Source organism: Nyctibius grandis, chromosome 2, assembly GCF_013368605.1.
Source record: "Nyctibius grandis isolate bNycGra1 chromosome 2, bNycGra1.pri, whole genome shotgun sequence".
NCBI classification, from domain to species: domain Eukaryota; kingdom Metazoa; phylum Chordata; class Aves; order Nyctibiiformes; family Nyctibiidae; genus Nyctibius; species Nyctibius grandis.
Window position 1 is genome coordinate 115,935,706 of NC_090659.1, and position 15,065 is coordinate 115,950,770.

At 37.7% G+C, this 15,065-nt stretch overlaps 1 protein-coding gene across 1 annotated transcript in view; it reads left to right on the forward strand.

The window, feature by feature from the left end:
* Positions 1–15,065, forward strand: part of SLC36A4 (solute carrier family 36 member 4) — a 68,451-nt gene that overhangs the window by 21,221 nt on the left and 32,165 nt on the right. Inside the window, exons 8-9 of the mRNA XM_068425418.1 lie at positions 902–1,071; positions 9,096–9,265. Coding sequence (XP_068281519.1) covers positions 902–1,071; positions 9,096–9,265 — 340 coding nt within the window. The remainder of the gene's footprint in view (positions 1–901; positions 1,072–9,095; positions 9,266–15,065) is intronic.

Sequence of the window (15,065 nt, forward strand, 5' to 3'; positions counted from 1 at the left end):
ACAAGAAAATATGTTTGTCTAGGAGCATCCACATACCTTCAGTTTGTGTTTTATTGATGTTACGCTGATGAAATTCAAGGTGGGAAGAGCAGCATATGAGCTTGTTACTTGGTTTTCCTGCCTTGCCTGGAAATTTTGTGTTGGCTAAAAACTTAAGTTGGAACTTATTAAGTGTATTTTTCTATGTGCTATATAGTACATGTAAAAGGCAATCTCTCCAGCAAGTTGCATACAGTTATGGTTACAATGCCTGTATCTTCACTTTGAGGTGATGGCAAGCCCAGCAAGGTCTCTTGGCTATAGTTCAGGCTCAAAGCACCTACACTACGTTTAGGAAGAGCAGTGCTTAGTGTTCCTGGCCCTATCTCTGTCCAAAAAATGAAAAAGAGCATGGGTCTGTATTCTGGCAGTCAGAGACTCAAGCTTCCCTGACAGGGAGAGCTGAGGCTGACTGCTGAGCATGAGCTTGTGTGTCAGCCATGTGCGTGGTAGGTTTGTCTGTCATGGAGACTGACAATACAGACATACCTAATAAAAACAGGAGAATTACACTTGGATTCTGAACAAATTCTGGTACAAAAAAATTAATGTTACTCATATTGCCTATGTATTTTCATCTGGGCATCATAAGTTTCTCTTGTCAGTTTTTCTAACCAATAAATATTGCTTTGTATTTCCACACTGATGCTGTTTTCCAACCAAGATAGATGCTGTTCAGTAATTAAACATTTCTATTGGGTGCATAAAACACTGTGATCTTCCAGGCTGTAAAACATTATTGTAGAGTAATCTTATTTATTAATAAAATCACCTAAATTTTGGAAATTGGCTTTGAAAGGGGGGAGAGAAGTCATTTTACTGTGAGGACATAAAACATAATTGATTCTCCCTCTATTTCCAGGTACTCCCATTGGAAAACAGAATGAAGGACACCACACGTTTCCCACAGGCGCTGAACATTGGCATGGGAATAGTCATGACCTTGTATATCTCATTAGCCACTCTGGGGTATCTGCGCTTTGGGGATGAAATCAAAGGCAGCATAACTTTAAACCTGCCACAAGATATATGGTAAGTGCACATGTGACTTGAAACCAGTAATCTAGAAAGCAAAAATATTGTAAAGGTTGTCCCATGTGTCAGTGCTGTCATAGTTGATAGATGCTCAAACTTTTAAAATTAGGCTGTATATAGTGTCTCTGTGCCTTCTGCAGTTGAGCTACAATCCTAGCCAGCAATTTCTTGCATATTAAAAGGAATTGCGTATGGAAACAGATTAATGATCTTTATAGTAAAGTGTTCCATTTCTAGCAGGAGCTAGTTCCCAGTGTGTTGAAGGAGGGAATATGCAGTTTGCAACCAGCTATATTGCAGTTCTGAAACCAGCTAGTTTTAATTTGGATTTCCTGGTAATATAGAATCATCATAGAATCATAGGATGGTCATGCTGGCATCTACTTGTTCGATGTCTGTTGTGGTAGCATATTAAAGGAGTGAAATCTCAAATTATGTGAAACAAACTGCTTCGCTGAACTGAATGCTGACTCCTTTTTTACTTTTTGAAAAAGAGAAGAACAGATTTAAAGAGTGTTCTTAATTTTCAAGTGTTAACTTTTTCATTCTCTTTTTCCATTTTCATTCTTTGGAGTCAGCGTGAGCTATGCATTTTTAATATTTTTAAAAAGTTTTAATTGCCTGACTGATTCAAACGATAAATATATGAAATGATAATAAAATGTGGCTTGAGGGATGAATGGTTTTTTTTTGTTGCTAGAATTTTCATGTCTCTGTTTTTTCTTTTCTGCTTGTTTTGTTTTTGTACTGCTATTGTAAAACTGGAGATTTGGACCTCAATTTTTTGCCCATTTTGTGGCCTTTTTTTTCTATTTTTTCTTGTGGTTCTGTTTTTTGGGGCATGTTGTTCATGATACATGAACATTGTGTCCTTTCATGGGACATAACATATACATTAAAAAAACCCAGAAGTATTCAAACACTTACTGTATCCATTCTGTATATATGATGCATCTTAAAGGGAAAATACGTCTGTTGGTAATATTACATGGTATTGCTCATTGTTAATATGATTAGTGAAAAGCTTGTTTTAAATGGTAGATTTGGGTTTATTTGTGCCTTAAGAGAAGTGCTTTTAAAAGTGGAGGAGGGACAGGAATGTGGAATATAAGATAAGGTTGCTCATTCACTCTGTTGCTCTTTATTGTGCTCATGCAAGCAGCAGGATGAACTTTATTCTGCTGTAATATTCTGCTTTATTCTGCAACCCTGCTGTCTAACGGGGCTGTTCAAATAAGAGTTTTCAAATAGCTCTTGGCTACAGTGCAGATGTGATGATAAGATGACCTTTTATCCTCATGGCCTTACAGACCGAATGCAAAGAAAGAGATAATAAAAGAGATGGAAACTGGTGTTCTATAAAGTGGAGAACTGGTGTTATAAGTTTAATAACCTCAGAGCTGCTCAGGGCACATATGTAGAGATAACAGAATCATCTGTTTTCGTCTTAGCCTGGATAGTACTCTGGAGCACCAAACAAAATTAGAAGGAGAAGCAGGTCAGTGGTACGCTCATGGGCTGTGATGTACAATGCTACTGTGGTGCAGTACTGTGGGTCTGCCTGATGCAGTACTGGTGAGCAAGTGTGTGCAATTAACTGTGCCAGCAAAAGAAATTTCCAGTGAGCTATATGACAATACTTTGTTATTTGATCGTCACATAAGAAGCCAGTAAGTGGCTGGATTGAACTAGAGAAATGCAAGGAGTGGACAAGTTTTTATAAGCAGTGGTGTCCTTTGTTGGGGTCTCATAGAATGATAAACTGGTTTGGGTTGGAAGGGACCTTAAAGATCATCTAGTTCCAACCCCCCTGCCACAGGCAGGGACACCTTCCACTAGACCAGGTTGCTCAAAGCCCCATCCAGTCTGGCCTTAAACACTGCCAGGGAGGGGGCATCCACAGCTTCTTTGGGCAACCTGTGCCAGTGTCTCTTACCCTAATCGTAAAAGAATTCTTCTTTGTCCTTGATTGGAGTTTCATCTTCTTGAGGCTGAAGGTTCTTTCCGCTGTCTGTTCTTCGTTAAGATATATGTGATAGTCTTTGTGCAACAACTCATTTACCAGGAACCCCAAAGATTAACTACCATACAAAATATTATAGATTATTCCAAGTTCAAAAAGAGGTTACATGATACTAGTTCAAGTGGAAGCTTGACATAACTAATGCCATATTTGCCCTAGCTGTATTGATATACAAGTTTTGTTACACTAGTTCCCAATTTTTTCCCCTTAAAAGAGGTACAACAAAATCAAAAATGTACCTTGAAGAGAGGCAGACTTTTATTAACTTCTTCTAGCACATATGAATGATTTAGACATTTTTTAAAAGGTAGCCTAAGGAACCATCTTTGTCTGGTTGGAATATAATAACGAAGTGCTAGTAAAATCACTTTAATAATATAAAAATTGTTTCCTAATTTGAAAAATTCGGATCCTTGTAGAGCTAGAAAAATAATTAGTGTAATGGAGACACTTTCAACTACTGTGTAATTAAAGCTTTGAATCCTGTTTTCCAATCTCTTTAAAATAAAAGAAAATTAAATTCAAGATTTAAAATTTTGTAAAGTTTTAGGATGATTTGAAGCCTGAGGATTAAAGGCTAATAGGGGGTAGCTGGTCAGGTTTTCTTTTTGTCAACCAACTAAAATCCATCTAAGCTTATGGAATCTGGACAGTGATGCAGAACTGATAGAAATGTGACTCTTTGTTTTCCCTCTAAATTTCTTAAAGCTGCTCAGCAATCAGAAAGAAGTGTGTTGCAAAAGCTGTGGGTCCTATACTAGCTACACCATTATGTCCCCGTGTAAAGTGATGTAATAGTTTTTCTGTCACTCTGAATATGCCTTTGTGGCTTTATCGAGCTGTGTAAAGTGAGGGTCAAATCTTTGATACAAATAATTTAGGACCTGTTAGTCAAAGTGTATTTTTCTTTTTTCCCCATAATACACTTTTAATTCCTTCTGTATATTTGTTCAGCTAATCAAAAAGCTAATTTTTTTGTTAGCAGTCTTTTGGTATTGTAGAAAATCGAAAACTTGACGAACTGTCTTGCAGATGTGAGATGAGAAGCACATAAAAATGGGCTGAAAGGACTATTCAAGTTCATCAGCTGTATTCTTCTGCTCAAAACCACTCCAGTGTACCAAAACCATTACTGACTGTGTGTTCAACACTTCCTTCAAAATGTTGAAGGAAGGATGATGGAGGCATCCTTTTGTGGTGGGAAAGAGCTGAGCTGTATGGTTACAAATTTTGCCACGCTGTGCCATTTGGCCTTAGGATGAGGGGCCAAAAGCAGTCCTGGCCTGATTTTATTTACTAATACAGATACAGGCTATGATATTCAAAGGGAGAACACTTTGAGTCACCCCTGCCAGGCTTTGGGAGATAGAGAGACAAGGGCCCAATTTGTTCTTTCCCTATTGTTGCCACTGTTTTTTGTTTTCTTACTGTTGCAAGTTGCCTTTGCTTTCTGGTTGCAGTTGGACCTGTTTTTGAGGACTGAAGCAAAAAAAGTATTCAGTGCTTTGGTCTGCCTAGTGTCATCTTCTGTTAGCAAGGGTTGTTTATGAGAAATATTTCCTCTCTCACTTGTGAACACACAACACCCAATGACAAATGAACCAAAACTTTACCCAAAAGCTTTGATCGTGTTCTTACGTGCATTCTTAGAAACAGAATCATACCAAGAGACTCGTAACTTCTGTCAGTGGACTGTAAGCAGACATATGACAAATGCTTGTATTTTATGCAGCATGAATAAGAATGCATCTAAAATTAGAACTGTTTGTGGCATGGATACTACTGTGTTTCTTGTTTTTTCAGCCACAAGTAAAAGTGGTAAAAGTGTCCATGCTTAACGTGGTTTAACCCCAGCCAGCAGCTAAGCCCCACCCAGCCGCTCAGTCACTCCCCCCAGTGGGATGGGGGAGAGAACCAGGAGACTGAAAGTGAGAAAACTCATGGGTTGAGATAAAGACAGTTTAATAGGTAAAGCAAAAGCAAAGCAAAACAAGGAATTCATTCACTACTTCCCATCAGCAGGCAGGTGTTCAGCCATCTCCAGGACAGCAGGGCTCCATCACATGTAACGGTGACTTGGGAAGACAAACGCCATCACTCCAAACATTTCCCCATTCCTCTTTCTTCCCCCAGCTATATATGCTGAGCATGACATCATATGGTGTGGAATAGCCCTTTGGTCAGTTGGGGTCAGCTGTCCTGGCTGTGTCCCCTCCCAACTCCTTGTGCACCCCCAGCCTACTCGCTGGTGGGGTGGTGTGAGGAGCAGAAGAGGCCTTGGCTCTGTGTAAGCACTGCTCAGCAATAATGAAAACACCCCTGTGTTGTCAACACTGTTTTCAGCACAAATCCAAAACACAGCCCCATACCAGCTACTATCCAGAAAATTAGCTCTATCCAAGCCAAAATCAGCACAACACTAAATTTTTTTCAATGTTTACTCTGGCTTTTGGAGAACTTAACAAAGGTTCTCAAAATAATTTTTCTGAGACCTTTTCTTGGAGTAGATCTGCAGACATTTTGATTACAAAAAGCTGGAGATGTAAGAAAACCTGCAAACAGATCATGAAAGCAAAAACAATCCTACAACTGTGATATCTAAAAAACTTTAACTATCTTGAAAAAAAAGGTATTTGTTATGTAAAATTTCGCAAGATAGTGTCAATATATGTTTTTTTTCCAGTACATGTAAGGAAACAAGATGTGTAAGTCCATGCAAAATTATATTGAAGTTAGACTGCAAACCTGTTCAGGCATTTATTTTTTTAAAAAATATCTTCCTTCTTTTATACCTAAACCTCACACCACTTCTAATATATTTTCCACTGAGATATAGTTTATATGAGGGTAGATCTGAACTTTTTTCTTTGATTTTTTTCTTCACCTTTGATGTGACACTTTCTTCTGATAAATACCGATATCCTTTTCCTTTAGAGGACAGAATTTTCTAGTTCTGCACAGGTCTGAAAAAAATACATAAAGATGAAAGCTGGGTGATCTAAAGTCAGTTAATATTTTTGGAATACTAAAGAATATTTTGAACCAATTTAGGCTGAAAGAAGTTAAATGTAGCTGAGATTTATATTGTTATAAAGAAACTGTCCACTATGTTGCATTCTCTAAACGTTTTTATCTATACTTTGGTGATGTGCATGGTGGAATAACACTAGAATGGAAAGAGATTAATGAGAATAGAAATTCTTCCCTCTTCTTAAAATGCAGCTTGTGCCTTTTACCAGTCTGATTATTTTGCTTTTTATGTAGTGGAATTCTTGGAGTGGTGCAAGAGAGCAGCTTGTCTTTGTCTGGCACATAATTTAAAACCATCCTAAAGTAACTTTTCAACAAAATACACAGTCTCTTAAAAAAACCTTCAAATTATCTTGATCCCTAAAATGTTTGTCTAGTTACAGCAGCTCTAGTCCTGTATGTTAGGAAAGAACTAACATCAAAATGAACTCTTTTCTCCACGAGCGTACTGTCTTCTTCCAATTTCCTTTTTTAGTAATGCCAATACACCACTGGCTTAAGGTTGGCACAATTTGGAGCGGTAGAACTTGGTGCTCCTTTGTGTTGCTATAAACCCTGTGAAATTCAGGTACAAAACAGTGTCTTTTTCCCATCATTACTGACTGTAAATGTCAGGGCCATTACTTACACTTCCGTCACCTCGTATCTGACACAACCCTACGCTTAACTTGTTGGGTGTTACTCCTTTTCGACGTGGCACAGTAATTTAACAGCGTTCTGTACCCAGCGCTTTTGAAGAGGAGGGTGTGGACAGCAAGTGAATTTGGTTATGGATATTTTCTAGCCTTGAAGGTACTCCTTCCAGTTTTAATAAATAAAATTTCCTGAGATGGCTTCTTCCCAAGGTGTTAAGCCTTTTTAGGAACACTTTGTAAATATGCAGAAATCTGGAAGATACTGGCTTTGGTCTTTAAAATGGCCAATGTTTACTGCCACTGTGACAGGTTTATCGATGTGTGCGGATTATATTTGATGTGAGTTTGGAATTTCCTTTTCCCAAATAACTGCCTGCTGTATAACCTGCTCTTCTTTAAGTTTATTGATTTATGATTGCATGATGCTGATCTTTTTGTGAGTTTTTTTGGGTACATATTTTGGCAGTATACTTATCTTCTGCAGTTTCATAGGCAGTTATAGCTGCTGCAAGCAGCTGATGTTATCTTTTTGTTTACTGGCAATACATATATATATATATAAATATATAGCCTTAGTGCCATGTGGCCATAAAGATACTTTGAGCATCAGACAGAATCCTGCTACCACTCATGAAAGAGCCTAACACACTGTATGTTTTTGCACTTTTCCTTCAGTTGATCATGATCATCATCACCATAACTATTACTAATTTTTGCACCTCTTTGTATTCTGTTGGAGAACTTCATAGCAAGGTATTAGACCAGAACAGAACATAATTTGGTGGTGGACTTGGCAATGCTAGGTTAGTGGTTGGACTTGGATCTTAAAGGTCCTTTCCAACCAAAACAATTCTATGATTCTATGATAATCTGTGTAACATTTAGTTTTCTATAACAGAATGACTAGTTTGGCTCTGAAAACTGGAACTGTGGCCCTCCTGAGTGCGTATAGTTTGGGAAGCAATAACTGATATGCAGGAAGGGCGTCAAAGCTGTCTGGCAAAAAAGACTTACTCTAAGATTTTCTCACACAAAATCACCACACTGCTCTTAAATGGAGACTTCACTGGTTAGACCACAATTACAGCTATTCATCTTCAAATAGATCTTCATTTTTCTATTAGTGCTTATGCTACTAAGTTGTTTTTTTTTTTAATTGTGTTAACAACCTGATACTCCATTTTGTGTTTGATCAGTCCTTACCTGATGGCAAAGACTGATTGTCAAAATGATAGTGCATGATCAATTTTCATCTTCATTAAGAAACACAAACAGGATTGCTTGAATTTTTGTTTTCCCACACATTAAAATACCTCTGTTATATTGTTTTGCCCATTATTGCAGCTTCTCTGTTAAACAAATAATTTAGCAAGAGAGGGATGAAATCCTGTACATGTAATATGGCTTTTATTAGTATAGTAAATTGTGTTAGTATAATAAATTAATACAATTAGTATAAAGTTGATCACTGACTGTGTATTGGCTTAGCTTTTGAAATGAGTAGTGGCTGCTTTCTTTCATCGTGGCCCTCAGCCTACTACTTAAGGACTCACTAAATCACATTCTGGCTCAAAGCAAGCCTGTAGGCACAGAACCACAGTTCGCGGAGAGACTGGGATGCTGGAGAGTGTGTGGTAGCATTGGATTTCTTCTTTTTATTTTCCCCCACTGTGGAGCTGGGACACAGTCACTGAACACTCCTGGGTTTGGGAGGTCTTGGGAACTCTAAATACAGCTTTGTGGGATTTGAGCTGATTTTTAATTTCACGGAGGCTGACCTAGTGTTGATTTGGTCGTGTTATCTCATGTGCAGGGAGTTCTCAGAGTAAGTAGAAAAACCCTGGCACTGCACGCGTCAGAGGTAAAATTTGAATGTATTGCTCTGAAAAGACAGTCTTTCTGTCTACATCTTCCTTCTGTTTGGAGGGAGTTATTGTATTTACCATGCTTTGTTTTGATGTGCAAGTTTAGAAAAAAAAACACTGTTGTTAACCAAAACTAGTCTTAGGGAAAAAAATTATAGTCATTTTACCAGTCTTTTTAGTTAACAACTTAACAGCTGTGGGGGTTTTTGTAAACGTTGAAGTGAAGGGGAAGAAAAAAGCACTGAACAGGTTATATTTCAATAGCTGTAAATCTTGTTAAATACTATGAATTTATGTAGGAGGCAAAGAATCTAGATCTAATAGAAAATGTGGGGGTTTGCTTGCTTAGCTATTAATGAATTCTGAGATGTCATATGATAGAAAATTCTTTAAAAGAAAAAAAATTAGCAAGCTAGTTTTTTAATGAAGTTTGCCATTGACATGAACATATGTAAATGTTTTGAACAGGTTGTATCAGTCTGTAAAAATTCTGTACTCCTTTGGGATTTTTGTGACCTATTCAATTCAGTACTACGTCCCTGCGGAGATCCTCATTCCAGCTGTCACCTCCAAAGTGGCGCAGAAGTGGAAGTTACTCAGTGAGCTTGTGGCGAGAGCACTATTAGTCTGCTCAACCTGTAAGTATGTTCAGAACATCCGTAAAGCAGCTTGCTATTACACATTGTTGGAGCCTACCTATTTAAATACATGTTTTGTTATTTATTTTTCTGGAGGCTAGCAAACCTGAAATTTTGATTCAATGATTCAGTACATTTTGATTTTCATGAACAAGTGAATGTAATGTTGTATTTGTATTTTAACCACACTTTTTTTAGTAGATGTGCCCAATTATTTGACAACCATATCTTTTGCCAATAATGCTCTAAAGCTGCCAACTTGAAAATAACTTACTTAGAATATAGGTTTTTAAGTAATAGACCCACACTGCTGGTTCACGTCAGTGTTTCTCTATGAGATCTGCAATACATGCTGCTTGTGGAGAAATCCTTTTTTCTGTTTTGTCTGAGGATTAAGCCTAAGGTGAGCTGCTCTGTATCCATAAAACAGCACTGGCAAACACAGATGCCTGGTCAGAGTGTTCGTGGAGGACCACTTATTTTAGATGATAATGCTCCAGAGTAGTTTTGTACCTCTGCCCTCAGTGTCTGTTACTGCTTTTTTTTTTCCTCACTTGTCCCCTACTCTTCCCATCTTCCCTACTGTGTCCCTGCCTTCCTCACTGCTAGTCTACGTACCATAAACACTAGTAGTAAGTGCTCATTGAATGGTGAGCATGGTCTCATCCAGGAATCAATAATCCTGAAGATCATGAACTGAGGAGGAAGTTTAGTTTCCCAGCAGCTCCCATCAAAAATGCTGAATAGCATAGGAAGTTTTCTTAAAAATGTTAAAAAAATTGTTTCCAGTACAAAGCTGGCTTCTTGACTCCATAATTTGTACTGAAATGAGCTGTTTACCTTAAAAAAATCAAAACTGCCAAACAAGCAAAAAATGCTAAACCTGTTTTTTAGAGGGGGAAATATTGATGAAAAAGTAGAGTTTAGTTTTTGTTGGGTCTGTTCTCTTGGTGGGTACTGATCCAGTGGCTAATGATGTGCTGGATGACAGCTAAAATTGTGTATTGTCAAAGAGAACTTGAACATCCAGTGAGACCTTCTTAAGTTCAAGCCTGTTGAGAGAAACAGTTTAATGTTGGTCCAATTTAGTTACTTCAGTAAGCAAAGGGCAATACCATTGATCTAATAACTTGCTGCTCTGAAAGTACATCCGCTATGTGAAATTTAAAAAAAACCCCAAATGTGAAAAGCTTTCTTGAAGAATGAAGTGCAAATCTCCTGAAGCACTGTATACCCTGTGTTCTGCTTCAAGTGTTCATGGTGTGTAGTGACCCTGTTCAGATTTTAAGATTGAAGATAGTTGAATAGGTCTTGTAATACCTGTGAGACATCTAGATCAAAGTGCTTCAGGGTCCAAAACACTTTTCCCATGTCTCTCCAGGACCCCAGTAAACTCTCCAGTCTCAACCATATCTTGGTGTCATGAGACCCTTCACTTCCACTCATTCTCTATTGCGCTTTATGTGCCCCTCATAACCTGCCCTGGTAATGATACCACAATACGTTTGAAAAGCTAGAATTCTTCTAGATCCAAACTGTTGTTTACAGCTGAAGGTTTTGAGAGTTTATAGGTGAAAAAGATGCTTTCAGAGATATGTCTGATGAGAAGAGCCTGTGGTGAATAGGTTTAAAAGCACATTTGCCTGTTTGACTTCACAGAATTATAAATGACTCCATGATATTCAGCCTTAGGCGTTTTTTTTTCTCAATTTTATGATGGAGCTTTGTAATTACGGGGTAGTCTGGGAAGGCAAAACTGGGGAACGATCTCCAGGAAAAGGAAGTAGAAGAAGAAAGAGAATTAGCTTTAAAACCTGGAAAAGGAGTCTGTAAAAGGTAAGAAGAAATGGAAGCAAATCAGAGGTGGGGTACCTTGTCAGCAGGACTTGAAAAGGGAGCAGTTGCCCATTGGGTGTAATTAACGACAGTTGGGTGAATTGCGACAGGAAGAATCTAATCCACCGTGAATTGTGGTGGGTTCCTTTTTCGAAGAGGTATGTTGACATGTATTCTTTCTTCTTGTTGTTTTCATGCAATTGTGCATTGTGTTTTTTTTCAGATTTTTTTTTTCATTATAAAACAGCAGCTAATGGTCTTTCTTTTCTGAAGGCATAATAAATACTTTAAAATGATTCAGTATAAAGTGAATGCTATATCTTTATTTCCTTTAAAAAAATGTGTGTAGTAAAATTGGACCAGGTTTGTGCCATTGAAACTAATTTGTGATGCAAATCTCTAAAGTAGACCTGGTGAAGTTTTACAGGTGTTACTGGGATATTTGAGAGTATTAAATTGTTTGCTTCAAGACACAGAAAAGTAAAACTAAAAGTTTGCTCTTAAATGTTTATTTGCCAGGCTGTTGTGTGATATGTTTATCCTAATTGTCATTTCATTTTTTTCCAAATAGTTTCTACAAATTCTGTGCCTGCAGTATCTATAATACTTTTTCACCAACAATTGTGTGTTTAAACTCCCATACTTACACTCATCTTCTGCTTGTCATTTTTCATTGAAGCATTGGTTGTAAACCAGAACTGATTTAAATAGTGCTTCACTTTCACTAGGTGCAGACCATGGTTCCTAAAATGATTCACAAAAATGTTTCTTTATTAGGGAAAAAAAACCCAAAACCTTTTAAATTGAGTTTTAAAAATGAAGTGGTTTTGGTATCAGTGACAGAATATGTTGTAATGTCTGGACCATTCAGAGGTCATTCACTGATTAAAGGGACTCTGCCTGCTTGAAAAGAATTCTCTAAAAAGAGAAACTTCAGCTGTGTCACTAATAACACGTTAGATTATTAAGAGAAGACTTGAAAAATCAGTTATTTTTGCATTTCTCAAATAAAAATCAATGAGGTCATTGTTTTATTGTTGCAGTATATCAGAAACTTTGCTGGGAAAAAGCACACCCTGGAGTGGGTTTGTTTTTTTTTGTTTGTTTTCTCTTGTAAGGTTTGTTTTAAGTAAGAACTTGACAAATGACTGGAGATGTAACATGTGTCCAAAAAAACCCATATGCCTTGCGTATGGTTTTTCATTATTTACTTGCTGACTTTTGGACACTTAGCATTGCAGGAGGATGATCACAAGTATATTATGTATTTTTAGATTTCTGACTTCTGTGCTAGTGTTTCACAAAAGAGACTTTATCTGAAGTGTGCCATGAAAAATACACTTGACCCCTAATCCCACCAGTCTGAGCCAAACCTTCAAGCTAGGGGCAGGGGAGGAGCGTACCCAACATAGCTGGGCTGGGTGGTTGTCGCTCTTGGAGTAGGTCCGTCTTGGCTCACTGAGCAGTTCCCAAGGAGCAGTGAGATCACGTGGACTCTTTTTCTAGACAAGAATTGGTAGTTAAAGCTGTTCAAAGGATTGTTTTTTATCATATTGGAAAGGCAGTTCCAAATAGATTTAAGAATAATGTTCACAACAGCTGTCTGAAATGTCACATCTGTTCTTAGCAGCTTGTTCAAGGCTCTGACATACTATTATTCAAGATAAAAGCAAATACTAAGGAGTATTTTGCTGGGAGGGTGCTAGACTGGCAAAAGCATACTTTTCCTTTGGTTATAGCCCCTTGTTTGTACTTTTTGAACAAGGAACCAGTGAGTGCAAATGAGTTGACACACCTTGTTCCCTACTGCTTTTCTCCCTTTTTCCAATTGAGTTTAGTGTTAAAATAGCATCTTAGTATTGCATGGGTAAAAATGCAAGTCACATACTTTTGAATTTTAAGAAAAAGGAGGGAGAGGGGGAGTTTCTTATTCATAGGGTATTGAACGCTTCTCTCCATTTTATTTGCAAGACACCTATATCTCTTCATCTTTGCTTGGATTTCACCATGTGTGGTGTAGCAAGTTGGAATATCACACCATACTTAATAAATCATAACATAAACTGTTGTTTTACCAGCTTGGATGAGAACCTTGTGCACTGACTGGAGGCATGAGCTAGGCTTGTGTTGAAAGTCTAGAGTAGAGCTGGAGACTGGATTTGGTAGTTGTTGAAAGCAAGTGGGAGATAGTCTTGTAGCTAGCTAAGCAGAAATATGATTGAAAGCTGGACTAAGCATCACTGTGGGGGGCAGAGTTAGAAATTAGGAACACATACAAACAGAGGGAATGGGACAAGAGCCGCCATAGGATTTGGAAAGCACTGAAAACAGATATGGAGGTGCAGTGTTGTGTGGACACTTGCTGGCTGCCCTCGGGTCGTGCTTGGAAGTTCATCACTACAGGAGCCCTCCAGGTATGTGCCTAAGGATGTCCAGCAGCTGCCTGCATTGCAGCCTCTGCCTGATCATTTACCAGCTTTGTCCTTTGGTGGGTCAGTTCAGAACATTGTAACAGTCAGAGACACTCCTTGGAAGACATAAGAGCACAGAAAATCTATCTATCTGTGGTTTCAGTAGGTTCTGTTACTGTTGCATATGCATTTTTATTTGAAGTGTAAATGCTTTTCATTTATTTTTCTCCCAGATTTTACTTAGTGTTTGTGGTATTTGAACGTCAGATAACTTCAGTGCTTTGAAATATTTGTCAGGGTGGAATTTTTATTATGCTAAAAATATTTACCCTGATTTTATGTCTTTAAAACACATATCACAAAAATAGTTTGGATCGGTGTTTGCTGCATCTGTTTGGATACAGGTTGGGCACTGTGCCTGTGGTTCAGCCCTTAGATGAGCCTGTTATGTGATGGGGTTGTGGCTGCTGCACATTGGGATTAACCATTTGAGTGAAGCTTTTGAGTTTGCTTCTGAAGGAACTGGACCATCCTGGATGAATTTTTAAAAGCTTCGTTTATATCTTTACATAGAACAGTATAAATTTTACTTTTATCTTTTGAGACCAGTTTTTCTGGGAGAAAAGAAAAAAACCTTCTCCCCAAATGAGTCCTGTTTAGCGCATTGCTTGAAATGAGCTGCCATTATATCATGAGAGTTTTCTTTACTCTTCCCTGCTTACCTGGCACTGAGATCATGGTAATTCTGGAAGGGGAGAGTTTGGAGAGGTTTTGTGGAGCTTAAACAGTTAATTCTCCTGTGTTAACAGCTTCCAAATATGCGGAGCACGTGGAGATTGAGAGGAGATCTGGAGATCATCAGCTTCAATTGCCAAGCATTAGTCAATATTGATACTAAATAGCATCAAACATATTCACTTCTATTGATGCCTCTCAGTGAGAATTGTGGTTAGAAAATTTAGGATGGGGCAAGAATATAAGTTTCTAGTAGAATGTAAATTTCTCATTTACTATCTAGCAAATGCTTACTCACGTCTTCTGCCAGAAGGGCACTAAAATTAAATTGTGCTTGCTGGAGGTGTTGGAAGAATTAAAAAAAATGAAGTATTGTGAAAATCATTTTCATCTGAATGGTGGCAGCAAATCCATGAAGAAGTAAAGGAATAAAATAGAAAAGAACAATTTAAGCAGTACTTTATTTTTTAAAGAATAAGTTGCATTTGATTTATTAGTTTCAAGATAGTAGTGAAAGAATTTTTTTTGTGAATTGGTAAAAGCTGCTGAAGAGCATCAGCAAATACAATGGAGAAAACCAGAGTTAATAGTAACTTTCATCCACACAAGAAATATAGGGGGTTTTTTTAATGGCTTAATTTAGGGCTGTATTCCTGCAGCCATGGTGCTCCTTTCATTTCATTTAAAATGAAAATTAAGAAAAATTACATTTGAATGTGGGTGTGGAGATATCAGTTGAATTGTCAGCTGTTTTGATTGTTAGCTTGAAATGAAACAAATTTAATTGAATGGCTGATCCAGCTGAGCGTAAACTGAGC